Source organism: Uloborus diversus, chromosome 1 (assembly GCF_026930045.1).
Source record: "Uloborus diversus isolate 005 chromosome 1, Udiv.v.3.1, whole genome shotgun sequence".
Classification (NCBI taxonomy): Eukaryota; Metazoa; Arthropoda; class Arachnida; order Araneae; family Uloboridae; genus Uloborus; species Uloborus diversus.
In genome coordinates this window covers 84,306,431-84,327,524 of record NC_072731.1, presented here as the reverse complement: position 1 = coordinate 84,327,524, position 21,094 = coordinate 84,306,431, and the positions used below count along the sequence as shown (strand labels likewise).

The window sequence follows — 21,094 nt, the reverse complement described above, 5'->3', positions numbered from 1 at the left end:
TAAAGCGTTAGAATATTTTTACATAAAAATGAGAAAATCCGTAACTTTTTCTTCAAACTTTTTCTCTTTCTTGTTCAACTGCAATGACCTATGCGAGTCCAGTTGATGTAAACCACCCAATAATGCAAGATTGTATCATTTTACAAACCTCAATGTATTGCCTTGTAGTACTTTGGGATTTTGAAAGTGTGTGGTGAGCTGGCTTTGTTGTTTTCATACTTCTTTGGATTCCGAGGCAGCGAAAGGATCATCATTTTGCTAAGGTTTTTCTTTTAAACACGATTCCCAAAAGTATTCAAAACTATCACGCCTCCCATTTAATATACAGATCAAACCCTCATATATTTTTTCCAGATCAGCAACACTTAGAAGAGCACGCCACAGCGCTGCCCACCGGCAACAGACTTGACCCGTAAGTTCGCGCACTGGGACAAATTCTTAGAGTGCTTGCAGCACCGTAACACCATCATTATTCACACCACTCATTTTCAGTTAACCTGCTTACTACCATAATAATTATTTAACTCATTACTGAATGTATTTTACAAGGTAAACTACCTTCAAACAAGGAAAATAAAAGATAAATTTATGAGTTTAGAAAGCATAATATAACTAATAATTTTCTTAATTTATTGCAGGGGGGGGGGACTCTGCCCCCTCAAAAATATTTCCGAGGGGGCTTGATCTCCCTCATTCCCCATGGAGTCGGCACCACTGACATGAATTATTGCTCACTCACATGTGAATAAAGTTTAAAACTTTAACTAGTCTTTTTTTTTTTTGTGCAATGCATAATGGACAAAATAACTCTACGTAGGATAGTCACTCAAGCCTTCTGCCAAACTTCATGCAACTTGAATCTCATCAAGGCCCTAACACCAATAACAATTTTCTCCTTCAGGCGGAAAGTTCATACAGCAGGGGTCCGAACAGATCATCCTAAGCACACAACTATAGTTGATCCAAAACTTCTCTAATTTTCCCTCAAGCTCCTAGTCCCCGATTCCAGAGAAAGGTTTTAAACAGAAAAGAGACCCTGATGGTTTGACGTTTCTAATGTCACCCCTTATCGAACTATGCCTTGCGGTCTCCACGACGGCATTTCTGAGTGCTACAATTGATGGACAAATCAAGTTCTGTGGACTTGTCAAATGTCTTGCTTTAGTTCTACAATACACTTGTATGGTCGACAAATAGGCAGGAGTAGAATACTATTTTGGTTTTTTCCCATCAGCCTAGAAAAAGTGGAAATGGTGCTGAATGTGCATTCAGAAGTTCAATTTAAATTCAAACACTTATAACTACGAATAAGACTTTGGGTTGCGATAAAATCTCTTCCTCCTTATTTCAATATTTTTATCGTTTTCGGCGCTTCATGTATTTTTTCCACTTTGCTGGGTTTTTTTTTTTAATTGATGATACAATTTTATAGATGTGACAACCCCCCAAAGCTAGCATGTTTATTAAAACAGAGACTTTCCGTGGAATTGAATAGCCATTTTATAAAAATATTTGAATCGTACATCTCGGCTGCTCACAGGTAATCTTAATGTGTGATACTGATTCCCGGATATTTCTGAATATTATTTTTAAATTGCATTTTTTTTTTCAAAATTTCATAGAATAAACACTTATTATATTTCATGCTTTGCATTGTAAGTTTGTTAAAATGAGGCAAATGTAAATATGTGCACACTCCCATTTAACAATGCAAACTTTTATCAAAGATTTAGTGAATTCAGAATTAACTCTAAAGGAAAAATTACTGATTGTACCTGAAATTGCTGACTTAGTAGGGTGCCCATTGGGAGGTCTCCGTGACCTCAATAAAAACAATCTGTGTACACGTGTACTATGTTTTTTTTTTAATATCAAATATTTCCTGAATGCTGAAATTAATGAGTCAAAAATGCTGATTCTGGTGAATTTGACAATTGGGTGACACTGTGTTTATGCACAGGCATACTCTGTCGAAGCACCATGAAGATGTTCCCTAAAGGGGGGGGGGAAGTCAGTAAAAGAATCAAAGAATGCCGAAAGATTGGGAGCCGGATTCTGAACAATTATGTGTTTGCTGTACGTAGTGTGAGCAAAATAAAAATGAATGTAAACGGAGATCACATTCATTATTTTCTCTTTCGCAAAATATCAAAAAGTTAGATGTATAACTGTGTATGAATATGCTAACTTAAAACTCACCTCCCCTATGGCAATGGTTCTGGTGTCAGGCGGCAGAAATTTCTGACTAATAAATGAACTAGAGCCAGTATAAGTTAGCACTTTTAATTTCATTCAGTTATTACCAAACACATTTGTATTAATTAAAAAATTTACAAAATATCTTCTTTTGTTATATGCTATCTTTATATTAAAACATTTACCCATTGAAATTTTGTATGCTTTTGTAGAGTATCAAAGAACTCTTAATTTCTTCTTAGCATTACTAATAGCAAATATGTGATTTACTTTTTACTATGATTATACACATTTTTAAAAATGGCTTCCAAATGTGAAAAAGCGGCTATCATTTTTTAAAATTTTGGTAGCCAGTGGCTACTATTCAAAATTTCTAGTCTAGAACTTTATACACAGGGTAGTTAAAAAAAGAGGCAGGTGTAACAACATCCCCTGTTCTAGACAAGAAGTATATAATTAAAAGTTTACAATTTTATATTTCAAGTATGATAATTGGCATCCAACACTGACAAAGAAATTACTGGATGATGCCTGCGGAATGCATTCCACTTTTTTGCTTCAATGCCTGTCTTGAGGGTGTGCATGCATTTATGTATTCATCCTTACACAGAGAGAGAGAGAAAGTTCAGCCAAACAGTATGACTTCACACATGCTCTATAGCAACTCTAGTGGAAAAGCTTTGAATATGCAAGAAATTATATGCTCCACGAAGTTAGGTTGCATAACGCTAGCAACAGGATTTATAATTGGGATTTCCATAATTGCGTAATGGAGCTTTCTGCAATTGCCTACTGCGCAGATTTAAGAAAGTGCCTGCGGTCATAAGGCTAGAGACAGTCGTCTAAAGATGATGATACAATCCTGACCAAATAGCGAGATAACTTTTCATGAAATTGGAATATTTCTTGACCTCTATTCGGGAGGAAAGGAAAATTGGCTGCCCATCCTGTAAAAATATGTCATTGAGTAGAACAATAACATATTTTGTATGTTGTGAATATGATCCATTGATGTCCTAGTACTTGATTGATAACAAGTGTGAACAAGATAAGTGTGAATTCCCTTCAGAATATTCAAGGAGTATAAGCAGATTTGATTGACTGACTAGATTCAGATTATCCAAATAATCATTTAAAAACAGATGCATCAGGTTCTTTTCCCTTCTATTAAAAAAAAAAAAAGTAACACATTTCTTCAGAACAGTAGAACCTTGTTTATCCATCTCCGGTAAGATGAAATTTGTACAGCTTTAAAGTAGTTTTATGTTTACAAAGATAATTTTAAACTATGATGGCTGAACTAGAAACACGCCAAAAATTTGCTTTTTTATTTTGGCTTTAAGTACAAATTCTGAAAAGAATGTGCAATAATGAAAGACATCATGGAGCACTTGGAGCATCAATCCAACAACATTGTAGCAGAACTATAACTGATAAAGAGCTTGCACATAACAATCCTATGTAATTTTGTTACAAAGCATTGCTTTTTGCTGCAACAAAAGGTACGTCTGCTTATTTAAGAAGCTATTTTATTTATTAGCAATATTATCCAGATTTTTGTTTATCTGGATCACCTTTGGTTTCAGTTAGGGTTTTAATAAACAAGGTTTTACTGTATTTTTAATGTTTAATTCTATTAAATATTATATTTTGGTTCACATCATTTAAAATTTTTGATTGGTGGTACCAATGGTTATTTGTTTTAATTTATTGTCAAATACAAGGTAAAAAAAATAAAAGTAACATTCATCTTACTGATAATCTCTTTCATTCCTGGATCCAGTGTTGTGATAACAGAATCCACAGAGCTCTACAAGTGATGAAAACCATTTAAATATTATAACAGAAACATAAAATAAATTCAACTATTATTCATTTTCTTTCCCGAGTGCCAATCATTTGACTATAAAATCAACAAAAATTCACTGGATTTTCATTAGATAAAAAACTGAATTTTGATGACAGGTAAGATGCTGAACTTACTGAATGTCCCAGCAAACACTTTCACTGTGTTCAGAAAGAGAATACATGTAAAAAACTATGGAGCTTTTATGTGTTTGAAAATAGACTATATCTGTCAAATTTATGATTGTGTTAAAAGCATTTTTCGGAAGTTTTGAATCCGAATCGTAATTAGGATCATAGTTTCTACTGATATGATAGGTTGCATTGAAATAACCTGAAATGGAGAAATGAGGGGGGGGGGGAGGTTTCGTAATTCAGGTCTCCTGCAGGATTTATGATTTTCATGCTCTCTAGGAACTTCTTTTTCACAAAAAATGCTTTTCCATGAACTAAAGAAACCCCTGCATCTTATAGGGAGAGTTGGGAGGAATGGGATGGTGGAAGGAATAGGACAGCGTTGCATTTATGTTGAAAATTGTTCCAAGATTTTTTTCTTTGGAATAAATGCAGGGCTATCCCACTCTTCCTGCTGTCGCATCCTTAAGTAGTGAAACAACAAGAAAATGCAACAGACTGCTAAGTTCTCTCTTTTTAATTTAAGGGTTTACTTGATAAAACATTTTTGTTGGAATATGGGTGTTCAATTCTTGTTATAATAAAAGCCTGAAGTTTTATTAGCTAAGGAGCATATATATAAATTCATTTTTGGATGGTCCAAAGCCTAATACTATGAGAGCTTCGCAAAATTTAATCTTGAAAATGTTAAAATCCTCATTCACAATGTTTAGTTATAAATTTATTTTGGGGGGAGACAGCTTCTTTAGCACCCCCCATAAATACAAATACAAATACAAATACAAATGTGACGACCAGCAACAGGCTCTGGGCCCAGCTAGGCTGGTCCTAGTCAATTAATTAGTCCCCAATGAAGATCAATGGCCCTCTTAAAGCTATCCACTCCCTTGCTCATTACCGCCTCTTCCGGTAAGCTATTCCAAGTGCCCACGACCCTGCTAAAGTAGTAGTTTTTCCTGATTTCCAAGTTAGCCTGAGATTTAAATAGCTTAAAACAATGACCCCTTGTCTTGCTTTCCCCGCTAAAATTTAATCCATTTACATCTTTCATTTTGATAAATTTAAATAACTGAATCATGTCCCCTCTGACTCTCCTTTGCTCCAGGCTATACATGTTAAGCCTATTAAGTCTGGTATCATAATCTAAATCTGAGAGTCCCCTTACTAATTTAGTTACCCTTCTTTGAACCCTTTCCAATACAAAAATATCTTTCTTCAGATAAGGCGACCAAAACTGAACAGCATACTCCAAATGAGGTCTTACTAAACTCCTATATAAAGGCAGAAGAACTTTCTTAGATTTGTTTGAAATAGACCTATTGATGAACCCAAGCATTTTGTTAGCTTTGTTACTAGCAATACTGCACTGTTGACTAAACTTGAAGTCCTGATTTATAAAGACACCCAGATCCATAACATTTTCTGCCTGATTTATGACTGAACCCTGTAAACGATATCTCATACGCTTATTTCCATGACCTAAGTGTAGCACTTGACATTTCCCTACATTAACTGCCATACCCCATTTATCTGCCCACTTAGTAATATGATCTAAATCCTCTTGCAGCTGTTTTACTTGTTCTTCATTTTCGACAATCCCCATAACTTTTACATCGTCAGCAAAACAATTCATGCTTCCAGAAATATTTTCATTGATGTCATTCATAAATATAATAAACAAAAGAGGCCCTAAAACTGATCCCTGAGGAACCCCACTTAAAACATCACTCCAATTAGAATGATTTCCTCTCACAACTACTCTTTGCTTCCTACCAGTAAGCCAATTTCTAACCCAAAGTAAAGTTTTTCCTCCTATTCCAATGTCAGCTAACTTGCTGAGAAGAGCAACATGCGGTACCTTGTCAAAAGCTTTTTGAAAATCAATATAAACAACATCCACACATTTTTTGTTATCTAAAGCTGAGGTAACCTTGTCGTAGAAATGCAATAAATTAGTAGTACAGGATTTACCTTTCCTGAAACCATACTGCAAACTACGTTCTTGTTGGGGAAGGGGGAAGGCTCCCTTCAACAGGGTTGTAGGCACTTATAGTATAGTTTACGAGAAACAGCTGTTACTTGCAGTAGGGTGCACAGTAGAGCTCATCCGATGGCATTTTTTGGCCGATGAGCCAATGCCGATTGTTCAAAGATGGCTGATAGCCGATTGTTGTCCTCCAAATGGCCGATTGCCAATGACCAATGCCGATGGTAAAACAAAGAAAATCTAATGGAAATAAATCAATAAGATTGTCACGGATTTAAAGGATCATTTATTCATTTCACTTTACTTCATTTCTACGAATAAGGACTAGTAATAAAAAAAAAGAAAAAAAAAATCAAATTTTGACCTAATTTCTATTTTACTGTCGCCCAATTTAAACTTCACAAGTTTTTTTCGGCACATTTGTACACGCATATGTACCTAAGAACATATAGATGACCAAAATATCCATTTTGAACACCTCCTCAGTTAATTATCGCAAGTTCTCTTGTGATGTCTTCATACGCGTAAACTTGCATCACTCAGAAACGTTATGAAATAGTAAGTTGAAAACTCAGACGTACTGTCTGACCACGGATTGTATGGAAAGACAAACATCCCTTTTACAGCCGGAAATGGACAAATCTATTATTTTTTAGCGATGCCAGCTTTTTCAGAAGTAGAGTCTCATTCAAATGAGCGGAATACGCGCATCAAATTTTTACTTTTCCCCCTTATCCACATAGATTCGTTTTATCTGGACATTTGAAAATTCCATGCAATCTGTGGTTCGACAGTAGTATGATCTAAAAGTTCGAGGACAAGCAGTATAAAACCTTACCATGAATAGTTCACTTTACCGAAGCACATCTATCTACAAAATAATCACCTTGAACGACTATGCACTTCTGCCAACTTTTGTATAGCTTTTAGTACTCCTGGCAGCTATTTTTCGCAATCTCCTGCAAGGCCACTTGCGCTGTTGCTTTAATTTCATTGTGGGGAAGAAGTTGATTTTCATGTTGAGGATGAACGGTCTGATTGATCAATGCTCTGATATGACAAACAAATAACATAACGTTTCGTCGGACTTAGCTCTGTGTGACTCTTACCTGTTCCCAGCAAAAAAAAACACTTGCATGGACGCCGCTTTCTTCCGTCAGGAGAAGATAAAGCTGTATCATAGTAGGTTGCGAAAAAGGCTTCCAGGAGTGTTTCCAAAAGTTATATGAACAGTGGCAGGAGTACATAGTCCCTCAAGGTGACTCTTTGAAGGTGGATGTGCTTCGGTAATGTGAACTATTCTGGGAAAAGTTTTATAAAGCTTGTCCCCGAAATTTTGGATCGTACTACGTACAATCTATATAGGATGTAGTTATGCTTCTCTTTTTTGACTGTTTTATGATGGAGAAAAAGAACAACAGTCAAAAAAAAAAAAAAAAAAAAAAAAAGGAAGAAAAACAAAGACACTGTTTAATAACCAACTGATTTGTTTTTTTTTTAAATTGAATTTTTTATTTCAGCAATATTGTAATAAAGTATTGACTATGTATGCTATACATAGTTAAAACACTTTAAATTATGTTGTTTAATCATTTAAAAAAAATTTAAGAATAAAAATATGAAATGGTCAACAAATTACGCAATTGAAGTGGAAAGATTGCACACAGACATTTTTAGTCATGAAATTAAACAACAAGAAGTTCTGTCTAGAACTAGACGAGCCTACTTTCCGGTATACCCATACTACTTTCTAGTAACTGATCAATATTCTCAAAAATAGCTAAAATCTCAAATGTTTTAAGCAGCTAAGACACTTTTTTCCATTAAAAAAATCTTTAACAGCTTTCAAAACAAAAAAATAATAATTAAAATTAATAAGCTCATTAAAATAAAAACATCATATCAAAAAAAAAAAAAAAATCATTCTTTTTTCCTGTTGCCCAAAACAATTTTTTAAATGAATTAATGCACTTACCAAAATAAATAGAAACAATAAAATGTCAACTTAAAAAAATAATTTTCATTGTCAAAAAAAAAGTCTGCACATAACTTTATGTAGAAACATAAATGACTTTATTTCACAGTTAAAATAACGGTTTCGGAGTCGGACTCAATCTCATTTTGGGGTAAAGAAGTCGGAGTCGAATATCTAAGAATCGGAGTCAGTCATTTGTCCTTCGTGTATAAATTTTTGCCAAAGCTACAAAGTCAGAGTCGAAGTCGGGGAGTCGGAGTCCGATTAATTGTCGAGCACAGGAGTCGGAGTCAAGTGCCCCTAAATTCTCGGAGTCGAAGTCTGGAGTTTGGCGTCAAGAGCTATTTCCAACATAATTTGTTTAAAGTAAATCCGCCTTCAAGTACGGAATCTACATTGACTTTCAGTTTCCCCATAGGCGCTAATGTTAATCGATTTGAACTGTTCAAAATTGAACGGAAAATTGTTCAAATCAAAAAGATATTTTATAAACAAGTTTTTCATCAAAAGCTTTTTCCTACAAAGTTTGTTTGAAGCAAATTCGCCTCACAGTTCGGAATTGCATTGAATTTCCCCGTAGGCGCTAATTTTAAGTTTTTTTGAACTGCTCAAAATTGAACAAAAAATAGTTCAAATCAAAAAGTGAAATGTGGGAATGAGGTGTCCTCGCTGAGATCTTTTGAACAAAAAAAAGTTTGTTCGAAACGGACTATTCATTCAAAAGTTATTAGGGGGGGGGGGGACAGACATTTTTCCCCATCTCAATACCCTACTTTCCAATTTTTCGATATTTATTTAATTTTTTTAATTTATTTTTGCCTTTTTTTTGTTTTTTGCGATGTTTTTAAGATGCATTAAGCCTTCTTTCATGCTTTTTTCTTCTTTTTCTGACTTTTACTGGGAAAGTAGGCTAAAAAAGGTAACAGATAAATTACAATATTAAATCATAATAGGAATATTCTTATACTTATTTAAAATTCATGAATGGAAAAATTTGCATTTTTCATAAAAGCTTTAACAGTGATATAAATTTTTCTGAAAAAAAGGAATAGCCATGAAAAGAGTGAGGTTCTTAAAACGTAGCTACAATAAACAAACTTGATATTTACTCCAAGTTAATAATAACTGAATACATATGATACTTGATCTGATGTTTGGACACATAATATTGAACAATTTGATTGTTTAAAATCTTTTATGAAGCGCTACAAACAAGTTCAAATTAATTTTTTCAATTTAACAATAATTTGCTGAAATTAACAATAATTTGCTTAATAGAAAACCCTTGAAACGTTTCTATAACATATTATTAAAAATATGATGAAAACAAAAATAACTCGTTCATTGATTTCATAAAAAAAAAAGAAAATAGTTACTTACAATAGAAAAAAAATCGATTGCTATAAATGATGCAAAAAAGATGGCGCATTACGAAATAAAGATGAAACAAGAATGAGAAACATGCAAAATGACATTTCTTGAGCAAAATAAATAATCGCTAAATATTTAAGAAAGAAATGCTTGAAACGACGAGGGAGGGGCAGGGGGGGGGGGGCAGCCGCTGATTTTGGAGTAACTCACATCATTAAACTTCGTTCCCAACTTCGGCCTCATTTGTTTAGTACAGAACCGCTACCACCAACGCCTCAGAAGCGTTTCTGAGTCGACTTCAGCACTTCCAAAGAAATAATTCAAAAGTCCCTTGATTTCCGAATTATGTCACCATTCAAAACGTCTTTAATCAATTTCTTACATTAATGCTCTATATTTTACCTAAACAATAGATTAAGTTTGAACATAAAAATCTCTAATTTTATGAATGGTGTTAGTTTTAAACAACTCCGAAGTGCAACTACAGTTTAATTTCAGAAATACAGGGAGGCGGGAGGGAGCAGGGGCACACAAGTGTTCTAAAAATTACCATTGGTTCAATGGGAATCTAACAAAATTACACAAAAAGCGGTTTCACCATCCCATATTTGTTTTTATGGTCTCCAATTCGGCAATATACACTCTATAACAAAAAAAAAATCGACGCATCAAGAAGCAATCATCTAATTGCTTTGAAATTTTGTATGTATGATTGTTTTGACCAGATGTGCAAATGATTAAAATTTGGAGTCCATTGAATGAATAATTTGATCTCCAGCCCATTGAAACTGCGCATCCAGTAGATGTATATAAAGAGCAGTTCTTCAACAGTTTTTAAAATTTTCGGTTTGATTGCAATTCAGATTACCTTTCAACAACTTAAAAGTGCCTCGCCGCAGGTTCGTGCTCATATGAGCAACTGTCCGAGTTTAAATGAGGTCATATCATTAGATTGAAAGAGGCCAGTTGGTCAAATTGGAGAATCGCTAGTCATTTGAGTCGAAGCGATGCGGCGATTCGAAGATGCTGGCAAGGATGGGTGGAAAATGGCAGAGTTCAGCGTCAGGATGTTAGCCGTCGACTTAGGGTCACAACAGATCGTGATGACAGAGTGATTGTCCGATAAGCTGTCACAGCGCTTTCTTCATCTCTATGAACTGTCAGACGTTCAACCCAAACACCAGTGTCCATCATGACCATTTACAGACGGTTGGGACAACGAAATAGACGCTCGGGCCGACCGTTACGCCACCTGCCACTGATGCCGAGCCAGATTACAGTGGTGTATGGCTCTATCAGGTTGGAATGGTGCCGATTGGGGATGCATAGTCTTTAGCAACGAATCCCGCTTCCAACTATGTCATGACGATAATCAAAGACGTGCTTGGAGACGCCCAGGGCAGAGGAGGGATCCTGGTTTCACTTTTGCATGCCACACTGGGCCTCAACAAGGCCTTATTGTCTGGGGTGCCATTTCCTTTGATAACTGGACACCTTTGGTCGTAATTAGAGGTACACTTACTGCATAGTGGTACGTCGACGACATCCTAAGACCTGTTTTGTTGGCGTTCTTTTTGCAGTACCCTTGGCTCGTTTTCAGCAGGATAATGCCAGATAACATACGACATGTGTTGCTATGAACTGTCCCCATGCTTGTCAAACTCTTCCGTGGCCTGCCAGATCGTCAGATCTCTCTCCCATCGAGCATGTCTGGGATATGATGGAATGGCAATTGCATCTGGCAAGTGTGAGCATTAAGTGTAGTGAAATTAGACTGACTACACCGCTAGTAGAAGTGAACCTGCAAAACACGTCCACAGTCTGAAGTTGAAGAAAATGAAAAACACGTGGAGCATTTTTCCTCAAGGAAAATCTGTATTTATTATCTTCAAAAGATTTCTTAAGTTGTAGGACAACATCTTCATTGATATTTAAAAATGCATTTTTAAAAATAAATATATATATATCAGCCGCTATGATACAACGAAACATTCAATTTACGAACATGCTGGTTCCATAGAATATAAGGCATTTCTGTAACACACTAAATAGGCCTAAAGGCGTTTTATAACTTTAAAATTGACATCACGTTGTATAACGACCTGCCAGGAGTAAAGAGCACTGGCAGACATCATGAAATTACGGCAAATTACTACATTCAACTCATGACAGCTATGAGAGGTGAGAGAGAGAGAGAGAGAAAGATCGCTCAAAGTATTTAAAGTCTTCACATGTCTTTCAAATTAAGAATATGCAAAACACAAGATGTGTTGCCAATGCAAGAAAGTTAAAGATATGTTGCCAATCAAAAAGTAACTCAATCTAAAAAAAAACTCTCGGTTATAAGATACAATGAACTGGTGACTCGGTTCACCCAAAAGTTCATTCGACTGAGTTATCGCAACCGATCTCACGAATGACGTCACAACGTGATGCAATGTTTACATCGAAAAAGGATTGATTCTGCATGATGCAAAAACGTATTTTTAATTTTTTTTTCAAATTAAGTGATTTTTTCACTTTTTGTGAAAATTTAAATTAAAAATCTAACAGCAAGGAACCTTGTCTGACAATTGGCGCGAATTTGGCTGGAAATACTGCAGGATAACCTCCGAGAGCTTTATCGGTGTTTCCCACGTCGTGCTTTAGCTTGTATCTAGGCTAGAGGCGGTCAATACCTTATTGAACTTATTACTGTAACTCTGACATAAATTATTCCATTGTTCTAAAAATTTAATCATCCACAATTCTTTGCATTGTCTTCCTATCCACCAATTTTCATCTCAATCGGATCACTCCTTCTTGGCGAGTCGATTTTTTTTGTTATAGAGTGCATCACCAAACGATCGTCAGTCTGAGACGCTATATTAGTTGTGTATTGAAATAAGTAATTAATAGTCACAAAAAAATTACTAAATAGGCTTTTTAGAACATCCGATCAAAAACAAAAAGGGAAGTGCACAACTGGAACGTACGCACACCCCACATGCGAAATTTTAACCTTCTACAGCTTACCATTTTTGAGTTATGACTTATGAGAGATACATACGTACACCCAGCCGCAAGAAACAAAGCAATAATTAACTTGTTTGGTACCTGAATGCAGTATTAAAAATTCTTTCAGGGGTGACTAAAATAGAAATTTATACTGAAGTTTAAGTAAACAATTTTATGTAAAAACAATAACTCCCTTTACTTTTCATTAAAAAGTAAAGCAGCAAAGGTCTTTTTTTTTCGAAAACATAGGCCAATTCCATTGGCATTTCAATGTTTTTAAGGCCGATGGGCCAATGTTTCCTGCAATTTAGCATCGGGCGCCGATGCCGATGGCTAAATTGTTGCACCATCACGCGCCGATGCATCGGTGGAGTCCTAGTACACAGTTTCTCAGCTCTTGATCTTCATTCAGGATGGATAAATTCACTAATCCAGTCTAGCTAGGCCTAGAGCCTGTTGCTGGTCATCACTTTTATATTTGCATTAATATTAGTTATAGAAAAGCTATGTGAGCACATTAACATAAATGCCACGTTAGCATTGTAATATTAAAACAATATAGGTATGAATTATGAAATGAAACCAACATTTACTTATCCAGCTAATGAACAAAAACAGGCCTTACATTCAACAAAACAAAAGCAAGGAAAGAGATCAAGATCACATAGAGATGTCATTCATTTATGTTTGAAACAAAATTTCTTCCAAGATTAAACAAGAAAGTTATTGAAAATTCGTCTGATAATAGTCAACAATTTTTTCTGGCTCATAACCCATGATTTTTGATTTTATTTATTTATTTATTTATTTTTTTTTTTGTTAGAAATAAAATGTTTTAGTGATTTATTTAAATTATTTTTTTTTCCTTGTTACAAAAAAATATTAAATATTTATGCCAAATAAAAAGTTTAATACTAAAAATATTCACAAAATTGCAAAAAACATCTAACTGAATTAAGAAAACTGGATCAATTTTCAACAGACATAAGTTTAAGGATGATATTGAAGTAGCCACTCTTATTTCAAGATTTATGAAAAAAAAAAAATCTAACAAGAAGACAAAAATTACAAACTATTTTGATTTTTCTTCTGACAATTTTTTTTTTTTCATTTATTTACCTGCTTAATACATAAATGGTATTTTTATGCATGCACAAGCATACCTTTTTCAACAGTTTTCTACATTATTTAAAATTTTATTGAAGCAATCTAATTTTTTACTGTAGGAAGATAATCTTGATATTCTCGGATTTGAGTTTTGCGTGGAACATAACCCTCAAAAATGTTAAACAGTATACAGTGAAACCTCAACAAGTAGTCGACCGGTTAAGTGATCACTCCGTTTAAGTGGTCGTTTTTCTTTGGTCCCGACAAAGTCTCAATCACAGTAATGTAAAATGACCCTCCATTACTGGTCACCAAATTTAATTTTACCCGCTTAACTAGTCACTCAAAAGTTGTTTTCTAAAATTCCTTTTCCTTATCGGATCTTAGAAAATAGTGACTCAGTAGAAAGGCTGTTTGATATTCATTTTTCCTTGAAATCTCGATATTTCGGTTCTGGTCATTCAAAGCATATACTTCTTGCTGTGACTCTGCCAAGTGCCGAGAATATGAATCTAACTCCTTCCAGCAAGACAGACAAAATCTAATACCTGGAGAAAGTTAGTGTTTAACATCCGTTCACAAGGAACAACAAACACAAAATTTAAAGCTTGATGTGTTAGAAGAGATAGTTCTTTTCCGTAAGCAACAACTTCATCAGTCAACATTAAAGTATCATAACTACATTAAAATAAGTTGTTGTAATTTAGTAATGTATAAGTAAGAGAAAACGAAATAAAGTAACTATCATTAGTATTTTCCCCCTTTTTAAAATTTCTACTAATTTATAAACATTTATAACTTAAGTTATTGTTTTTCTCACAGAATTCTACTGCTATTCATGAATATTTGTAAGACTTTTTTTTTCTTATTTCTCACTCCACATAAGTAGTCACTCCGCATAAGTGGTCAAAAACATTTTGGTCCCTTGAGTGACGACTTAACGAGGTTTTACTGTATAATTTTTTAGACCAAAATATCAGTAAAAAAATCAGTATTCAAATGGTAAACAATTGCCGGTGATAATTAAAAAACTTTTCCTTACCTTGGCTTTTTCAGCAACTTTGTTAAGGAAATCTTTTCCTTTAATCCAACCCCAAACACCACTCTCTGTATTTGCTTGCTGAAATGTGTCTCTCCCTGCATCTAAAGGCAATGACAATGCTAAGGATGAATGTGATGCAGTTGACTGGCTCGAACCTTCAGTCACAGACAAAGGATTTTGAGGAAAATTAGTCGAAGGATAGCTAATTAAGAGAATGAAAATAAAAACAAAATTTACTTCAAAATAATAATGATAAGAGTAACCAATTTATTGTTTGACTGAAACAACCAAAATGAAATACAATAGGAAATCTTTGAACTGCCTATCTACAAAGGGCTTAGCTATAGGTGGCTTGTACGGAGGAAGGGGGTGGGGATCGACTACCCCCTCACTTTTTAAAATTAAAAAATAAATGAGTAATAGAAAAAAAATTATATGGTGAATTGATATATTTCTCGAAAGTAAAAACTAAAAATTCCAAATATAAATGGACTTTTCTCATCTTACTTCATAAAAATGAAACTTTGAATTGGAAGGAGATAGTCTATGGTGGTCATCCGTCCCGACTTTTGAGGCTATATTCCACATTTTTTGGAGGTTATAGAACCTGTAATGTTAACAGCCTTAATATATATATATATACCAATTTTATGAATGAAAAAAGGAAAGAAAAACATTTTCAGGGACCACTCCACCTAACCTCACTCACTTCTTTGACCTCCCATTTTTTTGGCACACCAGCCGCCTATGGGCTTAGCAAACTATGCAGAAAACAAACGCATAAGGAGGTTAAGGCTATACAGCATCAAAATTACTAATAGTAGCATTATTTTTGTGTGGAATATTTGTTTTGAAATGATAATGACAAAATTATTAAACTGTATGGTTTAAATTTTAGAGTGGTTTGTATATTAAGATTTTTAAAATGAGCAAACATTTCATGCATCTTAAACTTCATTGACCATATTTTGAAGCTATTTTGTTTTATGTGTGAAGGATTTGAAGAATGACAAAAATGTATTAAATACAAAATATCCGGTTTTTAGGCATATGACGATTGGGCTGAGGTAGCTCAATTGACAAGGCCTAGGGCTTGTAGCTAAGGGATAGTGGGTTTGAAAACTGCCGGGTGAACTGCCTTTGTGTATTCTAATGGTAAATGGTGCAAGGTTAAATCAATCTTAGTCAAAGTCCTCCAAGTTAATATTTGAAATCAATACCTATACAAGAGGTTGGTCGGCAAATAGTCTGGGTTAAAAATGATAATGGTCAGATCCCTCCTCCCTCCCCCGGAAATTTTAGGGGTAAAGACCTTTTTTTCTGAAGAGGTCTATTTCCACTTAGGAAATTTTGGAATTTCTAGCACAAAACTATGTACATTGTAAAGTAACTTGGTAAAGTAATCGGCCATTCACATGTTCATTTTTTTCTTGACACTGGTCAACTGAATGTAGATAAATGCACACATTTTAACTTTATGAGTGCAAAATCTATTTCTAGACAATCCTCTTTCTTTCTTCCTTTTCCCTTCCAATAACATCAAACCTTCCATGGTCGCCAAAACCTGACTACTTCAAAGTTTGAAGTTCAAACCTGATTCTTAGATCTACACGACAAAAGTACAAATAAAGAAGCATGTAATCAAATAAATGGACCAATCTTGATCAAAAAAAAAAAAAAAAGGGTTCTTCTCCTCATCCCCTATGCATTTTTGGTGTAACCTCACTTGATCTGTTTCAGTTAATATGTTTGCATCATTTTTTCACATATGTGTGTAATCCATTTTCAATAACGAGTGATCCTTTTTCAGCTTATACATACATTTTTCATATACCATATTTTCCTGCGTATAATACGCGGATTATCTGTGATTTTTTCCCCCCTTAACACCAATGGGAGGGGCCACTAGAGGGCGCCTGTGATGCAGGGAGTGTTATTGCTGCTAATTTGATAAGTGTTTTTTTACTATAATTTTTCATTATTACTGTCTAGTTTTAGGTTTTTTTACTTCACTTTATCATGTAATTTAGTTTTATTGTGTTTTGGGGGCTCATTTTTTGCTGTTACTGTATTCTTGAAGTGTTTTTGCATTTTTTGGAGCTAAGCCTAACATGTGGTGATCTCCTGGTTTTTTATTTTGTGTGCTGTATTGGATGTAGCAACTCTGTTTATTTACTGCTGTTTTTAGTATTTATTCTGTGTTTTTTTGCATTTTTATCTTTCTGTTTTGCCTTTTGGAACATATTCACTGAGTAGAAATGGGTGTTATATGCATTATGAAAGAGGTAAAGAGTGGGAAGGGGGACAGGTGGATCTCTTGTGATTTATGTCATATGTTCTGCCTGTATAAGGGGGAAAATGAGTCTGTTTTTGAGGAGGATTATATTTGCACTAAATGTGCTGAACTCTCAGACTTAAGACTTAAGATGCTAGTTTTGGAAGCCCAGTCAGCATTAGGGTGTAGGCCAGTTGTAGAGGGTATAAATGTTTCAGAGATTCAGGGGGAAGTTTCAAATGAGGAGTTAGATTGGGAAACTAAGGGTGTAATTTTGGGGGACTCTATGGTAAGGGAGGTGGGTAACACAGTTGGGAGAGTAAAGCGTAAGGTGGCTAGGTGTTGTTTACCAGGGGCTAGGGTAAAAGACGTTAATATGGTTGCTGAAAAGAAGGGAGTATTGAATAAGGAGGACATGGTTACTTTGTGGGTGGGAACAAATGATGTAGGCCACAGTAAAAATGAGGAGTTTTCTAGGGAATGGGAATCCCTGTTGGATAAAGCAACCAGCTTTTCGACGAATGTCCAAGTGGTTGGTTTGCTTCCCAGGTATGGAGTGCATAGGAGCTGGCTAAATCAACGTGCGAGGTGTATGAACTTGCTACTGAAGTCAATTTGCGAAAAGCGCAGTATCAGGTTCATTGATGTATGGAGTCATTGTAAACGGGATTGGATTGTTAGGGATGGCCTGCATTTGAGCTCTACAGGGGTCAAAATGGTTAGTGGATTAATTTTAAGGGCTTTGGAGTCAAAAAACTAAGTTGGAATGGGGGGCATGGTTCAAGCATCAGGTATCGAGAAAATGAAATTTTTTTGGGTATTGCTAGAAATGGAAATAAAGTGACGAACAAAAGTAGTAATGTTAACAATTGTAATTTAGGAAATTTCAGGGTGTTAAAGAAAAGCAACTTAGGCATGCTTAAAGTTTTCTATACCAATGCTCGCAGTATTAGGAACAAGATGGATGAATTGAAAAGCATAGTTATGGATGAGAAGTTGGGTGTTATTGGAATTACAGAGACATGGGCTACCGAATCTGATGCAGAGTTACTACATATTGCTGGGTATAATTTGTTCAGACAGGATAGAGTAGGTAAAAGAGGTGGTGGGGTTTTATTTTATGTTAGAGACAATTTTATTTGCAATGAATTGGTCATAAATGATAAGCCTACTGATATTGATATGGTTTGGCTGGAGTTGATGAGCAGTAAGGGCAAAAAGCTACGCTTTGGAAACATTTATAGGCCACCTAATTCAAACCAGGGACAAGATGAACAGATGTACCGTATTATTAGTGACATGTCCAGTAAGGGATCCGTTATCATAATGGGGGATTTCAATTTTCCGGGTATTGATTGGAATAATTTTTATCCTGGTAATGGCAAAGAAGAGGAATTTTTAAAAGTAATTGGTGACTGTTTCTTAGATCAAGTTGTAACTCAGGGAACTCGAGAGGAGGCCATTTTGGATCTTGTTTTTTGTGACATAGGTAGTTTTGTTCAGGGGTTGAGTGTAGGGGAGCATATTGGAGATAGTGATCATAACAGCATTAGGTTCCGGGTTAAATTTGAAGTGTGCAAAGATGATAATTTTAGGTTTGTGCCCAATTTCAGAAACACCAATTTTGTTGCACTTAGGCAGAGCTTGAAAGAGGTTTTTTCGTCAGGGTTGGAAAATAGCGACGTAGATCAGCAGTGGATGGAATTTAAGGATAAACTTGCTAAAACCGTTGGGGACTATGTTCCATTTAGGAGAAAAGGTGTTAGTACCAATATTTGGCCTATGTGGTTCTCCAGGAAGACTAAAGAAGCTCTTAATTATAAGCAAGCCACTTTTCGTAAGTTTAAAGAAACTGGTCAGAGTGCGGAGAGGCTCCAGTATGGTAAGGCAAGGCGAAATTTTAAGCATTTGGTACGGATTCAGAAAAGGGAATTGGAGCAAAGGCTGGCAGATGACATTGATGGGAACCCTAAGAGGTTTTTTGCTTACGCTAATTCTGGGAAAGCTCGAAACAGTCAAATTGGGCCTTTGGTTGATGAGTATGGAAATTTAATCCAAAACGATAGGGATATTGCAAATGTTCTAAATAACTTTTTTTCCAGTGTGTTTAACGATAGCTGTATCTCAACAGTTGACACTAACAAGACACAAGCTATTATACAGCTTGAGGATTTTGTATTTTCCAGGGAGGAGGTTTTATTTCATTTGAAAAAGATTAAAGCAACTAAAGCTCCGGGACCAGATAATATCTATCCAAAAATTTTAGTTGAATGTGCAAAGGAATTAGTGGATGTTATTTTGAATATTTTCAATGCTTCTTATAACTCGGGGACGGTGCCAGAGGACTGGAAGCTGGCTAACATAACGCCACTCTTCAAGAAGGGGTCAAAAGGTATTGCTGGGAATTATAGACCTGTAAGTTTGACTTCGGTGATTTGTAAGATTTTTGAAACTTTGATCAAAATTAAGATCATGATGTTCTTAGAGACTAAGAGTCTGTTGACTAGTTTGCAGTATGGTTTCAGGAAAGGTAAATCCTGTACTACTAATTTATTGCATTTCTACGACAAGGTTACCTCAGCTTTAGATAACAAAAAATGTGTGGATGTTGTTTATATTGATTTTCAAAAAGCTTTTGACAAGGTACCGCATGTTGCTCTTCTCAGCAAGTTAGCTGACATTGGAATAGGAGGAAAAACTTTACTTTGGGTTAGAAATTGGCTTACTGGTAGGAAGCAAAGAGTAGTTGTGAGAGGAAATCATTCTAATTGGAGTGATGTTTTAAGTGAGGTTCCTCAGGGATCAGTTTTAGGGCCTCTTTTATTTATTATATTTATGAATGACATCAATGAAAATATTTCTGGAAGCATGAATTGTTTTGCTGACGATGTAAAAGTTATGGGGATTGTCGAAAATGAAGAACAAGTAAAACAGCTGCAAGAGGATTTAGATCATATTACTAAGTGGGCAGATAAATGGGGTATGGCAGTTAATGTAGGGAAATGTCAAGTGCTACACTTAGGTCATGGAAATAAGCGTATGAGATATCGTTTACAGGGTTCAGTCATAAATCAGGCAGAAAATGTTATGGATCTGGGTGTCTTTATAAATCAGGACTTCAAGTTTAGTCAACAGTGCAGTATTGCTAGTAATAAAGCCAACAAAATGCTTGGGTTCATCAATAGATCTATTTCAAACAAATCTAAGAAAGTTCTTCTGCCTTTATATAGGAGTTTAGTAAGACCTCATTTGGAGTATGCTGTTCAGTTTTGGTCGCCTTATCTGAAGAAAGATATTTTTGTATTGGAAAGGGTTCAAAGAAGGGTAACTAAATTAGTAAGGGGACTCTCAGATTTAGATTATGATACCAGACTTAATAGGCTTAACATGTATAGCCTGGAGCAAAGGAGAGTCAGAGGGGACATGATTCAGTTATTTAAATTTATCAAAATGAAAGATGTAAATGGATTAAATTTTTGCGGGGAAAGCAGGACAAGGGGTCATTGTTTTAAGCTATTTAAATCTCAGGCTAACTTGGAAATCAGGAAAAACTACTACTTTAGCAGGGTCGTGGGCACTTGGAATAGCTTACCGGAAGAGGCGGTAATGAGCAAGGGAGTGGATAGCTTTAAGAGGGCCATTGATCTTCATTGGGGACTAATTAATTGACTAGGACCAGCCTAGCTGGGCCCAGAGCCTGTTGCTGGTCGTCACATTTGTATTTGTATTTGTATTTGTATAACGCATTGAACCTCAATATTTTTACAGCAGGATTCACACCGATCGAGACCGTACGTCGACTGAATGTTGTTTATTTTACGAAGCATGCATGTTCTTCTTCGCTGCCTGCCTGTATGTTGGTTATTTTACATTGCTTGAATGTTCCTCTTGGCGTTTCAGGTCATGTAAAATAAGCAAGATTACAGTGAAATAGGTAGCCATTTGCACAAGATTAGATCGTTTGCTCCTTTGTTTTGGCTCTTTGCTTTTCAAGTAATTAGCATTTTATAATCATGATTTCAAGAAGAAATCATTATAATTTGGATTATATTGCAAATTAATTTTGATTATGCCTTCAAAGTAATTACTTTTTCACGTTTTTAGTTTAGTTGATTAAATGGTATGTTGAAACTTCATCTTTTTACATCGTGTTATTCGCGGATT

General features: G+C 35.2%; 1 protein-coding gene across 1 annotated transcript in view; it reads right to left on the bottom strand.

The window, feature by feature from the left end:
- Nucleotides 1-1,230: 1,230 nt before the first annotated feature.
- Nucleotides 1,231-21,094, bottom strand: part of LOC129228598 (protein PRRC1-B-like) — a 96,520-nt gene continuing 76,656 nt past the window's right edge. Inside the window, exons 4-6 of the mRNA XM_054863316.1 lie at nt 14,656-14,857; nt 3,952-4,006; nt 1,231-1,235 (exon numbers count right to left, since the gene is read on the bottom strand). Of these exons, the coding sequence (XP_054719291.1) occupies nt 1,231-1,235; nt 3,952-4,006; nt 14,656-14,857 (262 nt within the window). The remainder of the gene's footprint in view (nt 1,236-3,951; nt 4,007-14,655; nt 14,858-21,094) is intronic.